The following is a 15900-nucleotide window of genomic DNA, read 5'->3' as shown; positions in this document are numbered from 1 at the left end:
TAGAATTGCACTTAAATGTCAGGATTGGGACCCAAGTTAGATTTCGGCACATTAGATTTCTTTATTAGAATTTATTTCTCATACAATATCACAAAGTCAGTAAGAAATTTTACAAAAGTTTTAGTAAAGACAAACTACAGTGTGCATCTGTCCGACTACACAGCAGCCAGGAAGACGGGACATGCGTGGTAGTGGAATGTAGATAAGCCGGGTCATTGACACAAATATCAGTCGTATTCTTACTTCACATTCACGCCTCTTAAAAATCAACTGTTCGGCCCATCAGAGCAATAATCAACTGTTTATTTCAGCAGGATTTTAAGATGCGTGCGCGAAAAAATCTTGCAAACCAGAGGGAGAAATGCATCTTAAAATCAATTTGATGAATGAATAAAATGTGATCTTGTCTCGAATCATTATTACTTATTTACTCAACACTGAATCCCTTTTTAAAAATAAGCCCTCATACATTAGTGTGAGTTATTGTTGCAGGTTTAGCTCACAATCTGAACTGGGAACCTGATGCAGAACAAGTCTTTCTTGTCGTCGTCTCTCAGTTCCCACTCCACCACCAGCTTTATCTGTAAAAAAAGAAAATGAGAAGTTAATGGTGAACTAAAAAAGGTGCCTCCATGTAAAAATAAGTCAAGAGGAAGTGAGAGAGAGAAGATGAAAACCACCTCAGTCAGATGAGGGAACTAGTATGCACCAATTTATAAAACTAAAACAGAAGCTGAAAACAATCCATCTGAGGATTAGACAAAATATTTTGCAATGCAACAAGGACAAAGTTTAAAATATCCAATTGTGATTGACAGTAAATACTGACAATACAACAGCTTAGTTTTTTGGCCTTGAATTTTTTCATAGCCGAAAACAATGTCAGTAATGGCCATCAGATTTCTAGTCGCAGCATGCAACAGTAAATATTCATATCCTACTATGAATATGTACAATAACATTTTACTCAGCTGAATCTGGTTTTAATTTGGATAAACGAGTCATTTTCACATACTTTACCACTCCCCCCGCCCCCCCTATTGTCACATGTTGTACTTACAGCAGGATACTCCTTCTTCACAGGTAGAGAGTTCAGATAGTGATAGTTCTCCTGCTTCTGGATGGGACACTGGATTCCAGACTTGCAGCCATCTTGCACGGGGATGGGGAAAGGGATGGGAACTCCAGCAATAATACCGTGAACCAATGCTGTGCTTGTTTGGCTCACTACAGCTACAAGATAAAATGACATAAGATCATAAGACGGAAGGATATTTTTTTATAAATAAATGTAAATTTTTAAAAGCAAACTGTCCACTCACCGCTGCTGAATGTCACATTGACACTGTAGTCCTCTCCTTTGTGGAGCTGGCATGGCTGAGTGGCACAAGGGCTAATATCCACCACGGTCACTTTGCCAGAGGGGGAGCCTGAGGAAATACAGAGGCAGACTCTCAAAAAAGGCAAATTCTTATACTGCTGCGTCACCACGCATTTCATTAAATGACTTAATTCCAAAAATATCAGGAACACCATAAAAGTTACACAATTTCAGTTCACTTGTCATGATGAGCACAACCAATTGTTAATTTCCTCATGTGACCTAGGAGGAAAATGTGGATCAACTACATTTTAGTAAGGCACATGAGGGCGTTGGTACTGGGTTAGTGCTCATAGTACATTGTGTTCGTGGGAACAGGGCAACGAGTCAGGTGCAAGTTAGTGTTGAAACAGTCGGTCGATTAAACAGGAAGTGGATAAATAGGTCACATTTGACATGCTTCTCCAATGTGAGGTTTCCTGTTTCTCTGCCTAAAATCCATTTAGGTAGAATTTACTGTTTTGAGAGTGCAGGTCCAACAAAAGAAAACTCCTGAAAACATGACCTCTGGGACACATCATTGTCGTTAAAGTGCAAGTGCATTTAATATATATCATGTAGAATGTGTGTAAGTTAAGGTGTAAATCAGTGTTTAAACAAGTAGTCAAGAAGGGGATAGTTGAAACTATGATGAAGCCTCAAATGTGATTGTTAATCTAAAAAACTCTGCATAAACCAGACTTCCCGAATGGTTGAAGTGGGATATCTTTGTGTTTGGACAGCTGCTTGAACAAAATGTGTAATATAGTTCGGATTGAAAACACTTAAATTTTGCTTTTAAAAAGGTTAGTAGAGTGAAGTGAATGGGTGTGTCAGGTGAAACTCACCGCAGCTTATGAATTTGACCGGCACCGCACAGGTGAGGCCCATCAGGCAGAGGAGAACCACGAGCTCAGGCCGAAAGTCCATGTTTCCGTCTCTTTGAGTGAACCTGCGAAGAGGAAAAGATACAGAGCATCCGTGAGAGGAGTCAGGGTTAAAGGGTTCCATCACGTGACCGCTTGTTTGTTTCCCTGCGTGTCACAGATTGTTTAAAACAACAAGGAAGCTACGTTCAGGCTCAGTGATAAAACAACACAGAGCTCAACAACACGATAAATGAATAAAAGTAGAAACGAGGAACTCGGAGTGAACAGCTGTACCTTCGGAGCGCTTCAGTCACCGTCCGGACAGGAAGTGATCCCCTCTTTATTTCGCTGGGTCACGAGATTGTGGGGTACGCCTTTTTATAAGAACGAGGTGATTGCTTTGCCCGAAATGTGGTCTGTCAGGCGTGAAGCTACGGTGGCCGGGACAGCTAAGCGCAAGCTTTATTGCATCACTGTTTGGAGGTAGAATTGTGATTTCAAGCAAATCATGGAGCTGAAGTTCAATGACTATTTGCGTTTTCTTTAAGAAAACAATTCAAAACGCACTGTTGATCTCTCTCTAAACCAGTTATCTGTCCACTTTTGCTCTTTGTACGTATTTGATTGCTGGGTAAACAGCCTGGTTGGTGGCTGTGCCTGACAGACAAAACGAAGGGGAGTAAATACCCAAATACGTCACACAGTCAAATCCATTCAACGCGCAAAGCCTTGTGACGGACAGGGACATTGACGAATCAACTGGCCGCATTGTGCTACATGGGCGTTTCTATGTTACAAGACAAGCATCTAAGCCAATGACAGTGCGATAGGTTTTCTCGTGACGTAGAGGGGGTGGGGTCAGATAGCATTTGTTATGAAAGATGTCATTCGTCAGAGGAGCCTTGATAACTGCGTCAAAGTCAACAATGTGGAGCTTCGCTAGGTAACTCTAAGTTATTTAATATTCCACACATCACTATGGAAGTCCCTCATTCAAATATTATCATGTTAACTATTTGTTTAGCGGAAAAATAGTTGTGTGTTGAATTTAGCCAGCTAGCTTGTGAGCTAACCGCTAACTAACAAACACGACAAGTCCCTGTGCTCGTCCACGATCTGATCCTCTCGCTGTGTTGATGGTTCACAGATCATCGAGTCTGCTGAACAACGTCCGTGTGAACCAGCAGCTGCAGCGGCTTCCCACCAGCACCCCGGCGGGGTTCCAGCGCTTCAGCATCGCCTCAGCCCAGCAGCAATCGTCGGTGTCAGATCCACCTGAAGTGCTCCTCACTGAGTCATGCGTGAAGGTCAGCAGATAATCATGACTCAGCATCATGCTCCCTGGATCTCTGTTGGGACAAGGGATCGTTTCAGTGTTTAGGGTCTGAGCCAGTGTTGACAGTGGAGACAGTGAATGACCTCATGATGAAGTGTCATGGTTCCTCTACAGCGGAAATATTTGTCTGTGGAGAAATTAAATACCACCACACACACTGTCAATTACTGCACTAACTGTATCAATGATACCTTTACATTCTCATATTGTGTATAATGAAGGTCTGAGGACTCAGACATTGTAAATATTGTGAATACAGGTGATCAGTATTGTGTAGGAATCTTTAATTTCCAAACAGATGTGAATGTTTGGTCATACAGTCTTGTTGACAAGCATATACAGTGTCAACATGTTGTTTAACCTTTGTTTGGGCTTTACGTGACTTTAATGAAGTAATTGTTCATCTGTTCACCACAAAATCTCCAGAAAATTGTCTCTTCTTTGTCTCTTATATTATTCCTCAGCCTGGCAGCTCAAGCTTCTGATCTCAATATCTGTATCGAATTCATCACTTTTCAAAATCGGTGTAGTTGGGACTAGTTATAAACTTCTTAGTTCCCCACACATATTTTTACATTTGGTTTTGACTCATCAAAGCCAATTATTGGTCATCAGTTGTCATCTGGTGTGTGATGTGTTGAAGGAAAGCACATGATCATGAGCATCATTGTGAAGTGCAGCTGTTGCATTACGACTGGTGACTGTGATTGGTCAAAATACAATAGAAATCTAAAATGTAGTTGAAATTAAACCATTGCATGTTAAAAACCACTTGTCATACAATCAATGAATGGTGTTGTGTTGACGCTTTTGGGCTTTTTTCCTTGTCTCCCTTCTTTCAAACTAGAGGTTGGGGGAGATCATGGTGAAGGGCGAGTACTTGAGAATACACGTGGAGGGAGGAGGCTGCTCCGGGTTCCAGTACAAGTTCTCTGTGGATGGTAGCAGGAATGAAGACGACAGGTGAACTGACACTGACTCCTGTCCCCGTTTCCTGAGAGCCACACTGTATCCCCACTAAAGTATAACCGTTTGTGTCCCCCTCTGTACCCAGAGTGTTTGAGCAGGGAGGCGTGGGCATCATCGTGGACCAGGACAGCCTGGAGTTTGTGAAAGGATCCACTGTGGACTTCAGCCAGGAGCTGATCCGCTCCACCTTCCTAGTGCTCAAGAATCCTCAAGCCGATCACGGCTGCTCCTGTGGCAGCTCCTTCTCCGTCAAACTATAACCCTGCTTTCCTGTTACCTGCACTAATATGAATAAACACACAGCTTTACCAGTATATGCCTACACATAAACTGTTAACTCTGGGTATTGTGTTACATTGAACTATCTCTGATATTTTGAAATCCCACCTCAGTCAGCTAATAATTACAACAAGGAAACCGGTAGATAATGCTTTGCTTTCTTTTTCTTCTTTCAATCTGAATTTTGTTGATGTGAATGAAAGGCAGCGATACTGACAAATCATTGCAGATGGTGACAGTCAACAGTGTTAACCACATTCAACTTTGTCATTTGAAACAAAGACTAAGTGTTTATTCAGTGCATAGATTTGCCTTTGTATGTAAATTATGTATATAGGACATAAATATATGAATATAAAGAGCCACGCTAAATTATGTTCGTTTCAACTTGAATAAAACTGAGTGAATATGAAATATTGAATCTTCAGTTTTTTTCTTAATGTGTGAAAATTTGTGTTGGTCAACTTATCATGCTGGGGAGGTTGTTCATTACTTTCATCAAGGAGGTTATGTTTTCACCCATGTTTGTTTGTTAGTCAGCAGCATTATACAAAAAATCAACTGGATTTTCACAAAATCTATTGGAAAGATGTTACTTCGACCATAAAATAACCCATTGCATTTTAGCACAGATCCAGGGAAAAGGAAATTGTTATTGCTTTACTTAAAATAATTTTGACCTCGATATCCCAGAAATAATTCATGCATAGAGATTAAAAAAAATAAGGCAGATTTAGAGGACTGATGTTTATGAGTGTGTGAAAGTTGGCTTGATTCAATCGAAGGGGACTTTTGGAGGCGTGTGCTCTCCTGAGTGCCTTTCAAGTTTAAAGTAGTTCTCACATGATACTCTGACTCCATCCTGACATCATCAGTGTGATGAAAGAGCAGCAAGGAACTCTGTATTCCTTGATCAGGGACAAAGGGTTAGCTTGAGCAGCGCTGGTTTGAATACATTGGTCCCTCAGCAATATGAATCATTACCTCAGCTAAGGATGTTGTTTTCACACTTATTAACATTCTTTAACATTTTGATTGATTCTAGCTGTGTTCCAAACATTTTTTTATCAAAGGTCTTAACGAGGGATGCACTCTGAGAGAAGTTCTAGTTTTATTCTACATTTCGGATGTTTTTACTCAGTCAACTTTCTTCAGACAAAGCGAGTTCATGGTTGCCTTTTTTATTAAAGTGGATTTTAAGAAACATCTCACAAAAAATATACAAAAAGAATATCTACAAATGATATTTACACTGGAGTAATGTAAATCAAAATATGCAGCAACTTTTTTTTTCATAGTTAGTCTTAATACAGGGAGCAAATGTTTTGCACTTTTCATATTTTCTCTGATAAAACATTCCATTTGAGCAATATATCTGCTTACACACAAAACACTGACTTACTGTCACACCATTCATATTCAGGAAAATGCCATGATAATACATCATACAGCAGCAGCACACTGAGAAGTGACTGAAAGAATCGCAACTGTGCATTAAAACGTAATTTCCTTTTCTTTTTCTCTTTTTTTTTCTTTTACAACTGGTCTTTTAATTTTTTGAGGATTTTGGTTAGGACGGATTGTCTTCCAGGAAGCCATGCACACCCAGGAACCACAAACGGGCACGAATGAGGGGAAACACTGTTGAGGGAGGTCCGAGGTCAACTAGTCAACAACACAGCCACATGAACCATAAATGAACCGTCAGGGTAACACAGTGACCAGGTCAGGTGTACAGTGCATAGTATGCTTTGGCATGCTGACATCCAGAACGTAACAGTGGATGTTACATTCAGGTGGAAGGCCACAGGATTTGGAATCACCAGTAAAAATAGAACAAACCAACCAAACGACTACATGATTCAAAAAAGTAAAATACAAAAAGAATCCAAACCCTCGTAAATTGAACACTCAGATTAAGGCTAATTCAGTTTGCTACATGTTATACAAAAAAATGGCATTGTCAGTAACACAAGTTCACAGGCCTGTGGGACACAGATTCTCTCATTCTGAAAAAAAATGATATGCACATACTGTGTTAGAGGGATGCCTTTTTTTTTTTCTCAGTGATGATGGGATACTGTCGGAGCAGTATCCGCCTGTGTTCACAGTTGGGACTGATGCTATGATGAAAATGAGCCTCGCACATATGCATGCACCAAGTTTTGAGGCAGTGATTCAAATCACCGCTTGTCCTCATTTACAAGCTGCCACGTCTGTCCTCCTTTTTTCTTCAAGCGGCTTCTCCTCGCTTCCTCTGGAGAGCCGTGCTGAGAGAAGCTCTCTGAGGCAGGAGGGTCCAGGCGTGGTCCTCAGTGAGGGGCGTGGACACACCTCCACACAAAGAGGCTAGAGGGGACATAACAAAGGGGAAGATGGGTCTTTCAATATTTGATTGTAATCTCATTTGAAGTTTTTATTAAGATCCTCAGTCCATCGGCAGGACCGGGGGGGGGACGGACACTGGCCCCTGCTAATATCTGATTGGCCCGTATCCTGTCAGAAGTCTTGATTGGTCACTTATTAACTATAATAACAATAAATATGACAATATTTTACAGAGCAAACAGTAAAAAAGGAATGACTTAGATCTGCACCAACAGATGTTTGTTGGACATATAATTGGCCCCTCTGTGTAAACTCTGACCCCCGATTTAAGAAAATCTTAGGTCGTCCGATGCCTCTCTCCTACCTTCTGTCATCTCCACCGGCGCTGACGACAAAGCGATCTCCGCTTGTGAAGCGCACGTTTGTCAGGTGAGCAGAGTGGCCCAGAAAGCGTTTGTGTTTGGCCTAAAGAAAAAACACACATCGAGTTACATATAATATAATTGTGTATAATAAAGAGTTTGTAAATATTTCTTTACAAAGTGTAGAGTGTAGCATCTTTAAAATTATTCAGATGAGTTGTAGAAAAATCGACCACAGTGCCTTTTTATTTAACCATCATCTTAAATTGTTAAATCTACACTTAAAGAGCTCAGCTGAGAAAGGTGAAGAGTGAAATATTTCATTTAGACAAACATGTTACTGTCCTAATAAATCAAAACAGTGACGAAAACAAATCCGCTAATAACAATATTGCGTAGCCACACTTACAAACTTCTCTGGACATGGAAAGTCGAACAGCTTCACCATTCCAAAGTCGTCCCCTGTGGCGACATTAAGGCCTGAGTGGGAAACACAGGCACACGTGACGTCTGCTTTGTCCGTGTTACGGGACCAGATCCCAACAACCTCGTCCCCCAGGATACTGGAGACAGAGAGAGTAATGTTATTTAAGACTTTTTACACATGTAGTACTGATGGTGTTTATCGGTCCCAATTAGAGCGACCCTCACCTCGTCCAGGAGGCCCAGGTAATCCTGTCAATTTGGGACTGCTCTGTGACCGGTTTCCCAGACGGCACCTCGTACACCAGTCGTTTATAAGTACCTGTGGATATCTGAGTCAAAAACACACAGTGGAGGTCAGAGGTGAAACAGCCAATGACTGAAAGCTGATGGGGAGCGCTGATATTTCCGATCCGTACCTGGATGGAGTTGCTGTCTGCGGAGAGGTCCATCTGCATGACGAAGCTGGGGATGTCCCTGCAGCAGTTGATGCGGTTCAGCTGGGGGCCGAGCGTCAGGTCGTAGAAGTCCACAGAGCACTCGTTGGAGCCGACGGCCAAGTAACGAGAGTTTGGACTGAACCTGCAAGAGACACATGCAGAGTTACCAGGGACCTCTGTTCTCTCAGAAACACATTTTACTCTACAGACGAGGGTTTGACACAGTTTTTGCTTCAGGATTCCGGAAATTAGGATTTATGTTTTTGTGCTGAATATTGAACATCTTTTCATTTGAAATCTAACAAACAAGTTAATAAATTTAAGTCATCAGTGATAATGCAGGTTTGATACATAATTATTCACTATTTATGCACAAAGCACATAAATACATTGTTTGAATAAGCAATAAACCAGAAAACTGATTGTAAATGCAAATTAAAATTCATCTTAATCCCAGGCAACATTCCTATATGAATCGTAACAGGATTAAAATTGGGCTGATTGATTGGCAAACAGTAATTGTAGTTTGCAGCTTGTATTTAGGACTGGTCATGTGTTTTCACTGGGTCACACATGGGGCTTTGGAGGGTCAAATCAGGCTAGGACGCAAATCAGATTAAGCCAATCAATTATTAAATAAAACCTGAATTCTGGGTTTAAAAAAACAACAAAAAACCTTTTCCTTACATCCCAGCTTCTGCTTAAATCGAGAGACTCAACTATCACTACCTGATATCCTGGATAGGGGAGCGTCGATCCCTTTTCTTGCCCCAGATTTTGAGTGAGGCCACCAGGAGGATGATGAACTCTCCGTTCTTCATGCCGATGGCCACCATGTCCCCTTCAGGACTGTAGCTGATGGTGTGTGCCGGGTGGCCCAGGTTCACCTTATTCAGCATCTTCTGTTAACCCACAAGGAAACACAAGATAATCAAAACAAAAAATATCTTAAAATGTCCACCATACGGCCAAGTGAAATGAAATATGTAAGCGATGGGTTGACTGGCTGACCTTATCAGGGATGTCCCACAGGCGAACAGTGCCGTCCTCCGCAGCGGACAGAAACACATCCCTAGAAGGATGCGTGGCCAAGCCCCAGATCGGCCCGTCCATGTGGCCGTTCACCAAGATGTTGCACGCTGCATTCTTCTCCCCTACCTCAATAATCTCTGCGTTTCTGGTGCCCACCAGGATTTTACCCTGAGGCAGCACAGAGGGAAGAGGAAGCACGTCAAAATCCAGATGCTGATGCAGCGCACAGACACTGAGGACCATATTATCTGTAAATACCTTCCCTCTGCATACAGATCGAACACAGTCTATGACCTGTCCAGTTTCTAATCGAAAGGCTCTGCAGCGTTTCAGCTCCTGGTCCCAGAGCTTTAGAGCTCCTCCTTCTTTTGACCTGTGGAGGAAAACATATGCTTCACCCACAAACTGAGGAAAACTTCATGTGGTTCATACGCTAACTTAATTGTACACAGGATGTGGGTGATTTGAAAACACATTTACTATGTATCACATGACAGTTCATCTTTCTTTCTCATATATATTTAATCTAATGAGTTACTACGGTCATTTAGATAAATAGATGACCAAATGACGATCATATAGAATAAAAGTAAACTCCACTGCTTCTCTTCACCATTAAGCCAGTATGTGAATAGTGTTGTTTACCGATGTGAGCTCAAGTGAACAAATCAAAACCAACAGCACTCACGGTCTTTCTTTGCCTCCGGTGACGATGAGGCCGTCTCTCAGTGTGGTGTACATGGTGAACACTGGGCCCGTGTGAGCTTTGGCCACTATTCTTACTAGAATGTGTTCCTTCCACACACACACATCCCCACTTATGGTACCTGTAAATGTCAAGTTATTCTGAAAAGAAAACAAATCTGCACTAATCTAGTGACCTATAGAGAGCAGAGCGGGCAGTGCAACAATTCACAGCACAGTCAAGCAGAAAGTTTGAGATACGATGAGTTGTGAAATGTCTGTAGATTTATATTATGAGGTAAAATGTCATGTGCAGTAAGAACAAGCAACAAGTGAAGGCTTAACAAAAATGTTTCTCTTGTGAGATTAATAAGTTGTTATATTATAATGCTGTAAATGACTTACAGCTCCAAATGCTACAGAGAGCATGGTCTGCATCCGGGCGTCCTCTATGTTGCTCAGCACTCCTTTCTTACTGAGCAGAGCCCGACCAGCCAACGTCCAGAAACGCACATGTTTGATCCCCACAGAGACAAAGTGTGTGTCCGAGTCCGGCCTGAACTCAGCCACGAAAATCCTCTGGGTGTGACCTATCCGGCTGGCCACTTTGGCACCTGGGAAGCAAAGCAGAGGGCAATGAAAGTGTGACGTCTTCCCCCATTCCATCATCCTGCAAAGCTGGAAGAAGGATTATAGTTTTTTTTTACCTTCTTGCCACTTCCAGATGGTGACGGTGTGTTCAGGGTCCAGGCCCGCAGACAGCAGGAGTTTTCCCGTGGCACTGAAGCTGACGGAACACACGCCGCCCGAGTGGAAACAACGTAGCACCGATAGCGTTTGTTTGGTCATGGCGTCCCACACATGAATAGATGGAGATGTGGCTGTCGGAGAAAACAAACTAAGTGAAGAAGACTGATGATAACCTCAGCAAAAGGTTCAATTAAGATTTATTGGTGGATCTTTTGCCAAAATAAAATTCCACATTTGAACAAAAACTGAATGCAAACTAAAATGGTAAATTTTTAAGAGTTTAGAATTATATTTTTATAGATTTACATTATATTTTTCATAATCAAATATTGGAATTTGGAAGTTAAGACCACTAGATGGCACTAGACTTTAAGAATACAGGTGATATTTCCTTTGAGTTAAAAACACTACGCCTCTTACTTTTGTATGAGGATTAATTTTGTTCTGTCCTTACCTGACATGTCACCAGTATCACCTGAAATAAAGGAAAATCTGGTTAATTGACAGGGTAGACACATTATCAGTTAATTTGTTTAACTTAAATTTTCAAACTATATTTATACTATTTATACTATTTATTTATACTATTTGAACTATACGTTTGATATAGAAAATGCAGCATACAAGAACTACCCCACAACTATACATATGTGCAAAAAGGATCATTTTGCTCATTAGTTGCTTTATATTACAGATACACTTGTAGAGGAGGTTAAGGCCACAGTCATGTACTATATTCCTGCTGCACGTCGACTACACAGGATACAGGGAAGAGGGATGAGGCGGCTGTTGACACAGGAGGTCAACTTTTCACAGACATACCTACTTGGCCCGTCGCCACAATGTTGGGGAATTTGGGATGTTGATTGATTGTCAGGCACAGAATGTCGTCACTGTGTTCTATGTAGAAACTTTGGCAGGCTGGGCGAAAAGGACACACGCACAAAGAGGAAAACAGTTTACATTACGTTTGCTTTCAGGAATGACTTATACCATTAGCACGTCTTCTGGACAGTCCTCTGTCTACTTACAGGTCGTCAAGTTGAGCACGATGCCAATTGAGGCCGTGTGGTAGATGATGTCCGCCCCGTCGTTCAGGTAGTGCACGTTGTTGCGGCAGTCATTTCCACGGTAACCAAAAACCAGGTCCAGCACCAGGTCCTGCGGGAGAGTCGGATAAAAGAGCACCAGAAAGTCACAAAGGTCAACGCCATGACAACGAAGATGTTTCCGAGCGGGCTGACGGAGAGCACGTTATTATTAGATTACAGAGGCATCAGAGTCCCCCGAGAGGCCGTCTGCACAGAGAAGGAGCACAGCTGAAATAACCACATCAGAGACCACATTCTGTTCTGTTTACATAGAACTCATCAGCTGAATCATATCTCTCAGCCTGTTGTTTTCAGGGTGAGGATGTGACGTCCTTCTTACCTCAATCGGCCTCTTTTTTTTACCGACGTTGTTGGTCTGCAGCTTCTCCGGCTGCGGCAGCGCTCGGCTGACAGGAGGCCTGGAACAGAGAGCTGGGATAAGAGGGCGGCTGAGGAGCTGCTTATCAGACTGATAATTATAATGATGAGGAGGATAATAATGATATCACACTGTTTGGCAATGAGACTGTTCTACCGAACATTCCATGAGTATTTGCAAACAAACCGACAAAGACGCTGGTTTTATCTCTTGATCTAAGAAATCATTTTTTTCTGAAATAACAGGAATTTCAAGGTGGAATAAATTCAAGAAAAAAAATCAAACGTCAAAGCTTGTTGCATCACACAGTGGCTGTAACAGTGAAGCAATGAAAGATTGAATCAGGTAACAGAGTAACCATGTCGATAAAGGCAAGGTAAAGGTTAGAGCCCAACCAATATGGATTTTATAGGAGTATAACATTTCCAATACTGATATATTGGCAGATTTATATATAAAAAAATATCTTGTTAACAAACCTCTATGACAAAGAAACGCAACTGCAAATTGACAATTTACAGTTTATCCATAAACGTAACTTTGTAGAACGCTTGAAGATAAATGCTCATCTTTTCTCTATTGTTTATTCTCTTAAATAAGAGTGATTATATAAGCACATATTGAAAAACATCAACGCAGGCACGCTTTATCTTTGAAAGTCTCCTATCGGCTGATTTATTGTCAAGTTATAAATAAATCGGACTCCGGTAAAAATCGATGTAAAAGTGACAGTAAATATGAAATATCATAATGAAATTATCGGTTTCTGCTGCTTTCTCCTTTTCCACACATCTTCAGTCAGTCAATACAATGTTAACTGTACACACAAGGATATGAAAATCAATTAATAATGAGACGAATGGAAAACACTCAAGCGTCTATACAGGCAAAGACATAATAGTCAACATCCTTCCACATATATCCACATAAGGAAAAACAGAGGATCAACTCATTCAGTGTCTTACCTTGACCCTCTTCATGGCAGCAATAGAAAAGAAAAAACAAGAATTAGAAAAAAAGCGGTTTCCCACAGCGCTCACTGCTGCCTGCTGGACACACGCAACACAACAGCACAGCCGCTGAGGACACAAAGTACAGGAGTCAGCACCAGCGTGTAGCCATGACAACCAAAGTCCATTTCTATGACAACTGCGGCCCAGAAGATGCGTGGATGTCTGCATCGCTGTCAAAAAATCGAATCTGGAAACCAATCTGATAAATCAATAAACCTGAGCCACAAACTCATTGTAAAGAACTGATAATGTGTGTTAATACTGTTGAGATAAGCCAGAAGAACTACACCTCCTTAGATATGCCTTTTAAGAGAATATCTCAGGGTGTTTAAATTTCCAATTTTCCTTCTGGTTTGATGTGTGACGTTAAAACATGACCCACTTTAATCAACCTATTTCCCTGGAGTAAGTGATTATTAAAAACACTTCTGGTAAATCTCACTGCTTAAGTGGACACTGAAGTAAATTAAAGTCAAGCTCTACTTTTAAATTTAAATTTAGAGTTTAATTTGTCCTGCCAGTCAGAACTGACAGCAAAACTGTGATTCCATGTGATTTCATGCTTCTTAGTCTAAGTCATTCTAGCCTAGATTTAAGATAACAATAATAAGAGTGCAACACGGAAGCAGGTTGTTGTGAGGCTGATGAAGGTGGGCAACAGGACGGATACTCATCTGTAGTGATCAATCCACCACCACACATCCTCGCGTTACACACTCAAAAATATATAAATATATAAAAAATACCCTAAAGTTTTTCTTCATTTATTTCCACTATGTTTAAAGGTCAAGCAGTGACCACTACTTTTATGCTCACAACTACCACCACCTGATGCTTTTCTATATCTTCAGTGCAAAAATTAACATAATTAACACCAAAGCTTACCTGACCACCCCTTGTCTTCATGTGGAAGTATAGAAGGAAGCAGGATAGTGAGAGATGGACAGGAAAGAAGAAAAGCAAAGAATGTTGTGTTATTTCAAAAGAACAGGGATAGGGCGAGAGAGGAGAGAATAGATACACTGCCGGTCAAAAGTTTAGAAGCACCTCCATAAGTACCTGTGACTGAATATTAGATAAAGTTTAAGTGTCTATACGTTTGTTAATTTAAATTTGATCAAACTGAATAAATGAATCAATTAATATGGACATTGGTGTGTCTCAAACTTTTGACTGGTAGTGTAGGTTGACTGAAAAAGGCAGGAGTGGCTTTATTTTGAAAGCGGTGGCCTTATAACTTGTACTCTGACTGGCTGAAGCTCAACAGTCTCATCCTGTGTAAATACATACTCCTCATTTCACAGCTTCCTTTGAAATACCTTTCATCCACAGAGGGCTCCTTCAGCTGCAAGTGGGGTTTCACACCAGTCATGGGTCGCATGTTGTTGGATAAGGCCTTGATGGTGTAGGTGATCTCGTTCTCTCTCGTCACGTCGCTGTCATAACCTGACGAGAGGCGGGAACGGCAAATTTTTCTCGAGCAACAGATACTCAAATAAAAAGAGGAAAAAATCGAATGAAAGTGGCCTCTCACCTCCGTCATCCTCACTCTCGATGTCCGACTCCTCGCTGTCGCACTGTTTGAATTCCCGGTGGCCCTCGGGCTCATGGGCCCAGATCATGAGGCATGTGTCACCCCCGCCCACTGTCACCAAGAGGCTGTCGTCATGCGTCCACCGCACGTTGGTAACGTGAGCGCTGTGGGCCACATAGCGCTTGAACTTTGCGTACTTCCCCTGTGGCAAGAGGACAACATTTATGTAACACACAAATTAACATAGCATTTGCATAGACCTCAAAGCCTTGAGTCATGAGACGTTCAAACCAGATTGTACCAAGAAACGCGGACTGTCTGTGACTCACCTTGACAGGGTATCTGAAGAGCTTGACGTATCCCAAATCATCTCCTGTTGCCAGCACCTTCCTGTCGTTACTAAGGCAGGCGGCGGTGACCTCTGTGACCTCACTGATCACAGGCCAGATTCCCTCAACTGATGTTCCCAGGACACACGTCCATGTGCTCCAGTCAATCTTCTCCACCTGAAAAAAGTCAGTAAGTGGTCAGTAACACAAGGGCAACAAAATAGAGACCTGCTATAATGGCGAAAATGTTATACTGAATTCTAATATCTTAAAAACAGCGAATGGAGAGAGGCAAACACACTACTCTCCCCTAAACAAAAGGAAAATAATGTATGCTAAGCTAAGCAGCTGCCACCTCAGCTTTATATCCAGCATACAGATATCAGAAAGGTATCAATCTTCAAGTCTGACATTATGCAAGAAAAAATTGAAGGAGACATCTTATGCTCATATTCAGGTTCATAGTTTCAATTTGTGTTATTATTTGAAAATGTTTACATGGTCTAATGTTCACTTTCCTCAAACTGTCCATTGCTGCAGCTCCTCTTTTGAGCCTCTGTCTGAAACACTTGGTTTTAGCCTTGTCTCTTTAAGACCCCCCTCCCAATAAAGGCCAGTGTGCTCTGATTGGCCACCTGCCTCAATCTGTTGTTATTAGTCAACGGCTTCCAGCACATACAGGAAATGTCGGCCTTCGCTCTTTATTTACCTGGCTTTGTAAG

General features: G+C 41.6%; 3 protein-coding genes across 3 annotated transcripts in view; 1 reads left to right on the top strand and 2 right to left on the bottom strand.

The window, feature by feature from the left end:
- Positions 1–36: 36 nt before the first annotated feature.
- Positions 37–2610, bottom strand: LOC133015463 (NPC intracellular cholesterol transporter 2-like). The gene is made up of 5 exons (XM_061082666.1): positions 2524–2610; positions 2209–2312; positions 1323–1430; positions 1061–1233; positions 37–581 (listed from the first exon to the last, which is right to left on the bottom strand). The coding sequence occupies exons 2-5, from the start codon at positions 2288–2290 to the stop codon at positions 495–497; spliced, it is 450 nt and encodes a 149-aa protein (XP_060938649.1). The 5' UTR covers positions 2291–2312; positions 2524–2610; the 3' UTR covers positions 37–494.
- Positions 2611–3072: 462 nt separating this feature from the next.
- On the top strand, positions 3073–5227 carry isca2 (iron-sulfur cluster assembly 2). The gene is made up of 4 exons (XM_061082665.1): positions 3073–3172; positions 3377–3536; positions 4413–4528; positions 4620–5227. Exons 1-4 carry the CDS (start codon positions 3111–3113, stop codon positions 4792–4794), a joined length of 513 nt encoding a protein of 170 aa, XP_060938648.1. The 5' UTR covers positions 3073–3110; the 3' UTR covers positions 4795–5227.
- An 846-nt stretch (positions 5228–6073) lies between these two features.
- eml5 (EMAP like 5) overlaps positions 6074–15900 on the bottom strand; it is a 38698-nt gene continuing 28871 nt past the window's right edge. Inside the window, exons 25-42 of the mRNA XM_061082599.1 lie at positions 15179–15355; positions 14850–15051; positions 14618–14761; positions 12264–12355; positions 11864–11993; positions 11655–11753; positions 11287–11307; positions 10790–10963; positions 10488–10696; positions 10087–10244; positions 9657–9771; positions 9378–9566; positions 9096–9268; positions 8346–8508; positions 8155–8258; positions 7913–8066; positions 7506–7606; positions 6074–7162 (exon numbers count right to left, since the gene is read on the bottom strand). Of these exons, the coding sequence (XP_060938582.1) occupies positions 7126–7162; positions 7506–7606; positions 7913–8066; positions 8155–8258; positions 8346–8508; positions 9096–9268; positions 9378–9566; positions 9657–9771; positions 10087–10244; positions 10488–10696; positions 10790–10963; positions 11287–11307; positions 11655–11753; positions 11864–11993; positions 12264–12355; positions 14618–14761; positions 14850–15051; positions 15179–15355 (2442 nt within the window). The 3' untranslated portion in view covers positions 6074–7125. The remainder of the gene's footprint in view (positions 7163–7505; positions 7607–7912; positions 8067–8154; positions 8259–8345; positions 8509–9095; positions 9269–9377; positions 9567–9656; positions 9772–10086; positions 10245–10487; positions 10697–10789; positions 10964–11286; positions 11308–11654; positions 11754–11863; positions 11994–12263; positions 12356–14617; positions 14762–14849; positions 15052–15178; positions 15356–15900) is intronic.

This window comes from Limanda limanda, chromosome 12 (genome assembly GCF_963576545.1).
Source record: "Limanda limanda chromosome 12, fLimLim1.1, whole genome shotgun sequence".
Classification (NCBI taxonomy): domain Eukaryota; kingdom Metazoa; phylum Chordata; class Actinopteri; order Pleuronectiformes; family Pleuronectidae; genus Limanda; species Limanda limanda.
The sequence above is the reverse complement of the archived record's forward strand: the minus strand, read 5'-3'. Positions and strand labels throughout refer to the sequence as shown.

What these genes read in the sequence shown, in the direction of transcription:
- LOC133015463 (XM_061082666.1), bottom strand. Translation starts at nt 2,290, where the DNA reads ATGGACTTTCGGCCTGAGCTCGTGGTTCTCCTCTGCCTGATGGGCCTC. An exon ending in CAATGTGACATTCAGCAGCG is followed by an intron (nt 1,234 to 1,322) that starts GTGAGTGGACAG and finishes TTTATCTTGTAG; the next exon opens with CTGTAGTGAGCCAAACAAGC. An exon ending in TGAAGAAGGAGTATCCTGCT is followed by an intron (nt 582 to 1,060) that starts GTAAGTACAACA and finishes CTTTTTTTACAG; the next exon opens with ATAAAGCTGGTGGTGGAGTG.
- isca2 (XM_061082665.1), top strand. Translation starts at nt 3,111, where the DNA reads ATGTCATTCGTCAGAGGAGCCTTGATAACTGCGTCAAAGTCAACAATG. An exon ending in TCACTGAGTCATGCGTGAAG is followed by an intron (nt 3,537 to 4,412) that starts GTCAGCAGATAA and finishes CTTTCAAACTAG; the next exon opens with AGGTTGGGGGAGATCATGGT. An exon ending in AGCAGGAATGAAGACGACAG is followed by an intron (nt 4,529 to 4,619) that starts GTGAACTGACAC and finishes CTCTGTACCCAG; the next exon opens with AGTGTTTGAGCAGGGAGGCG.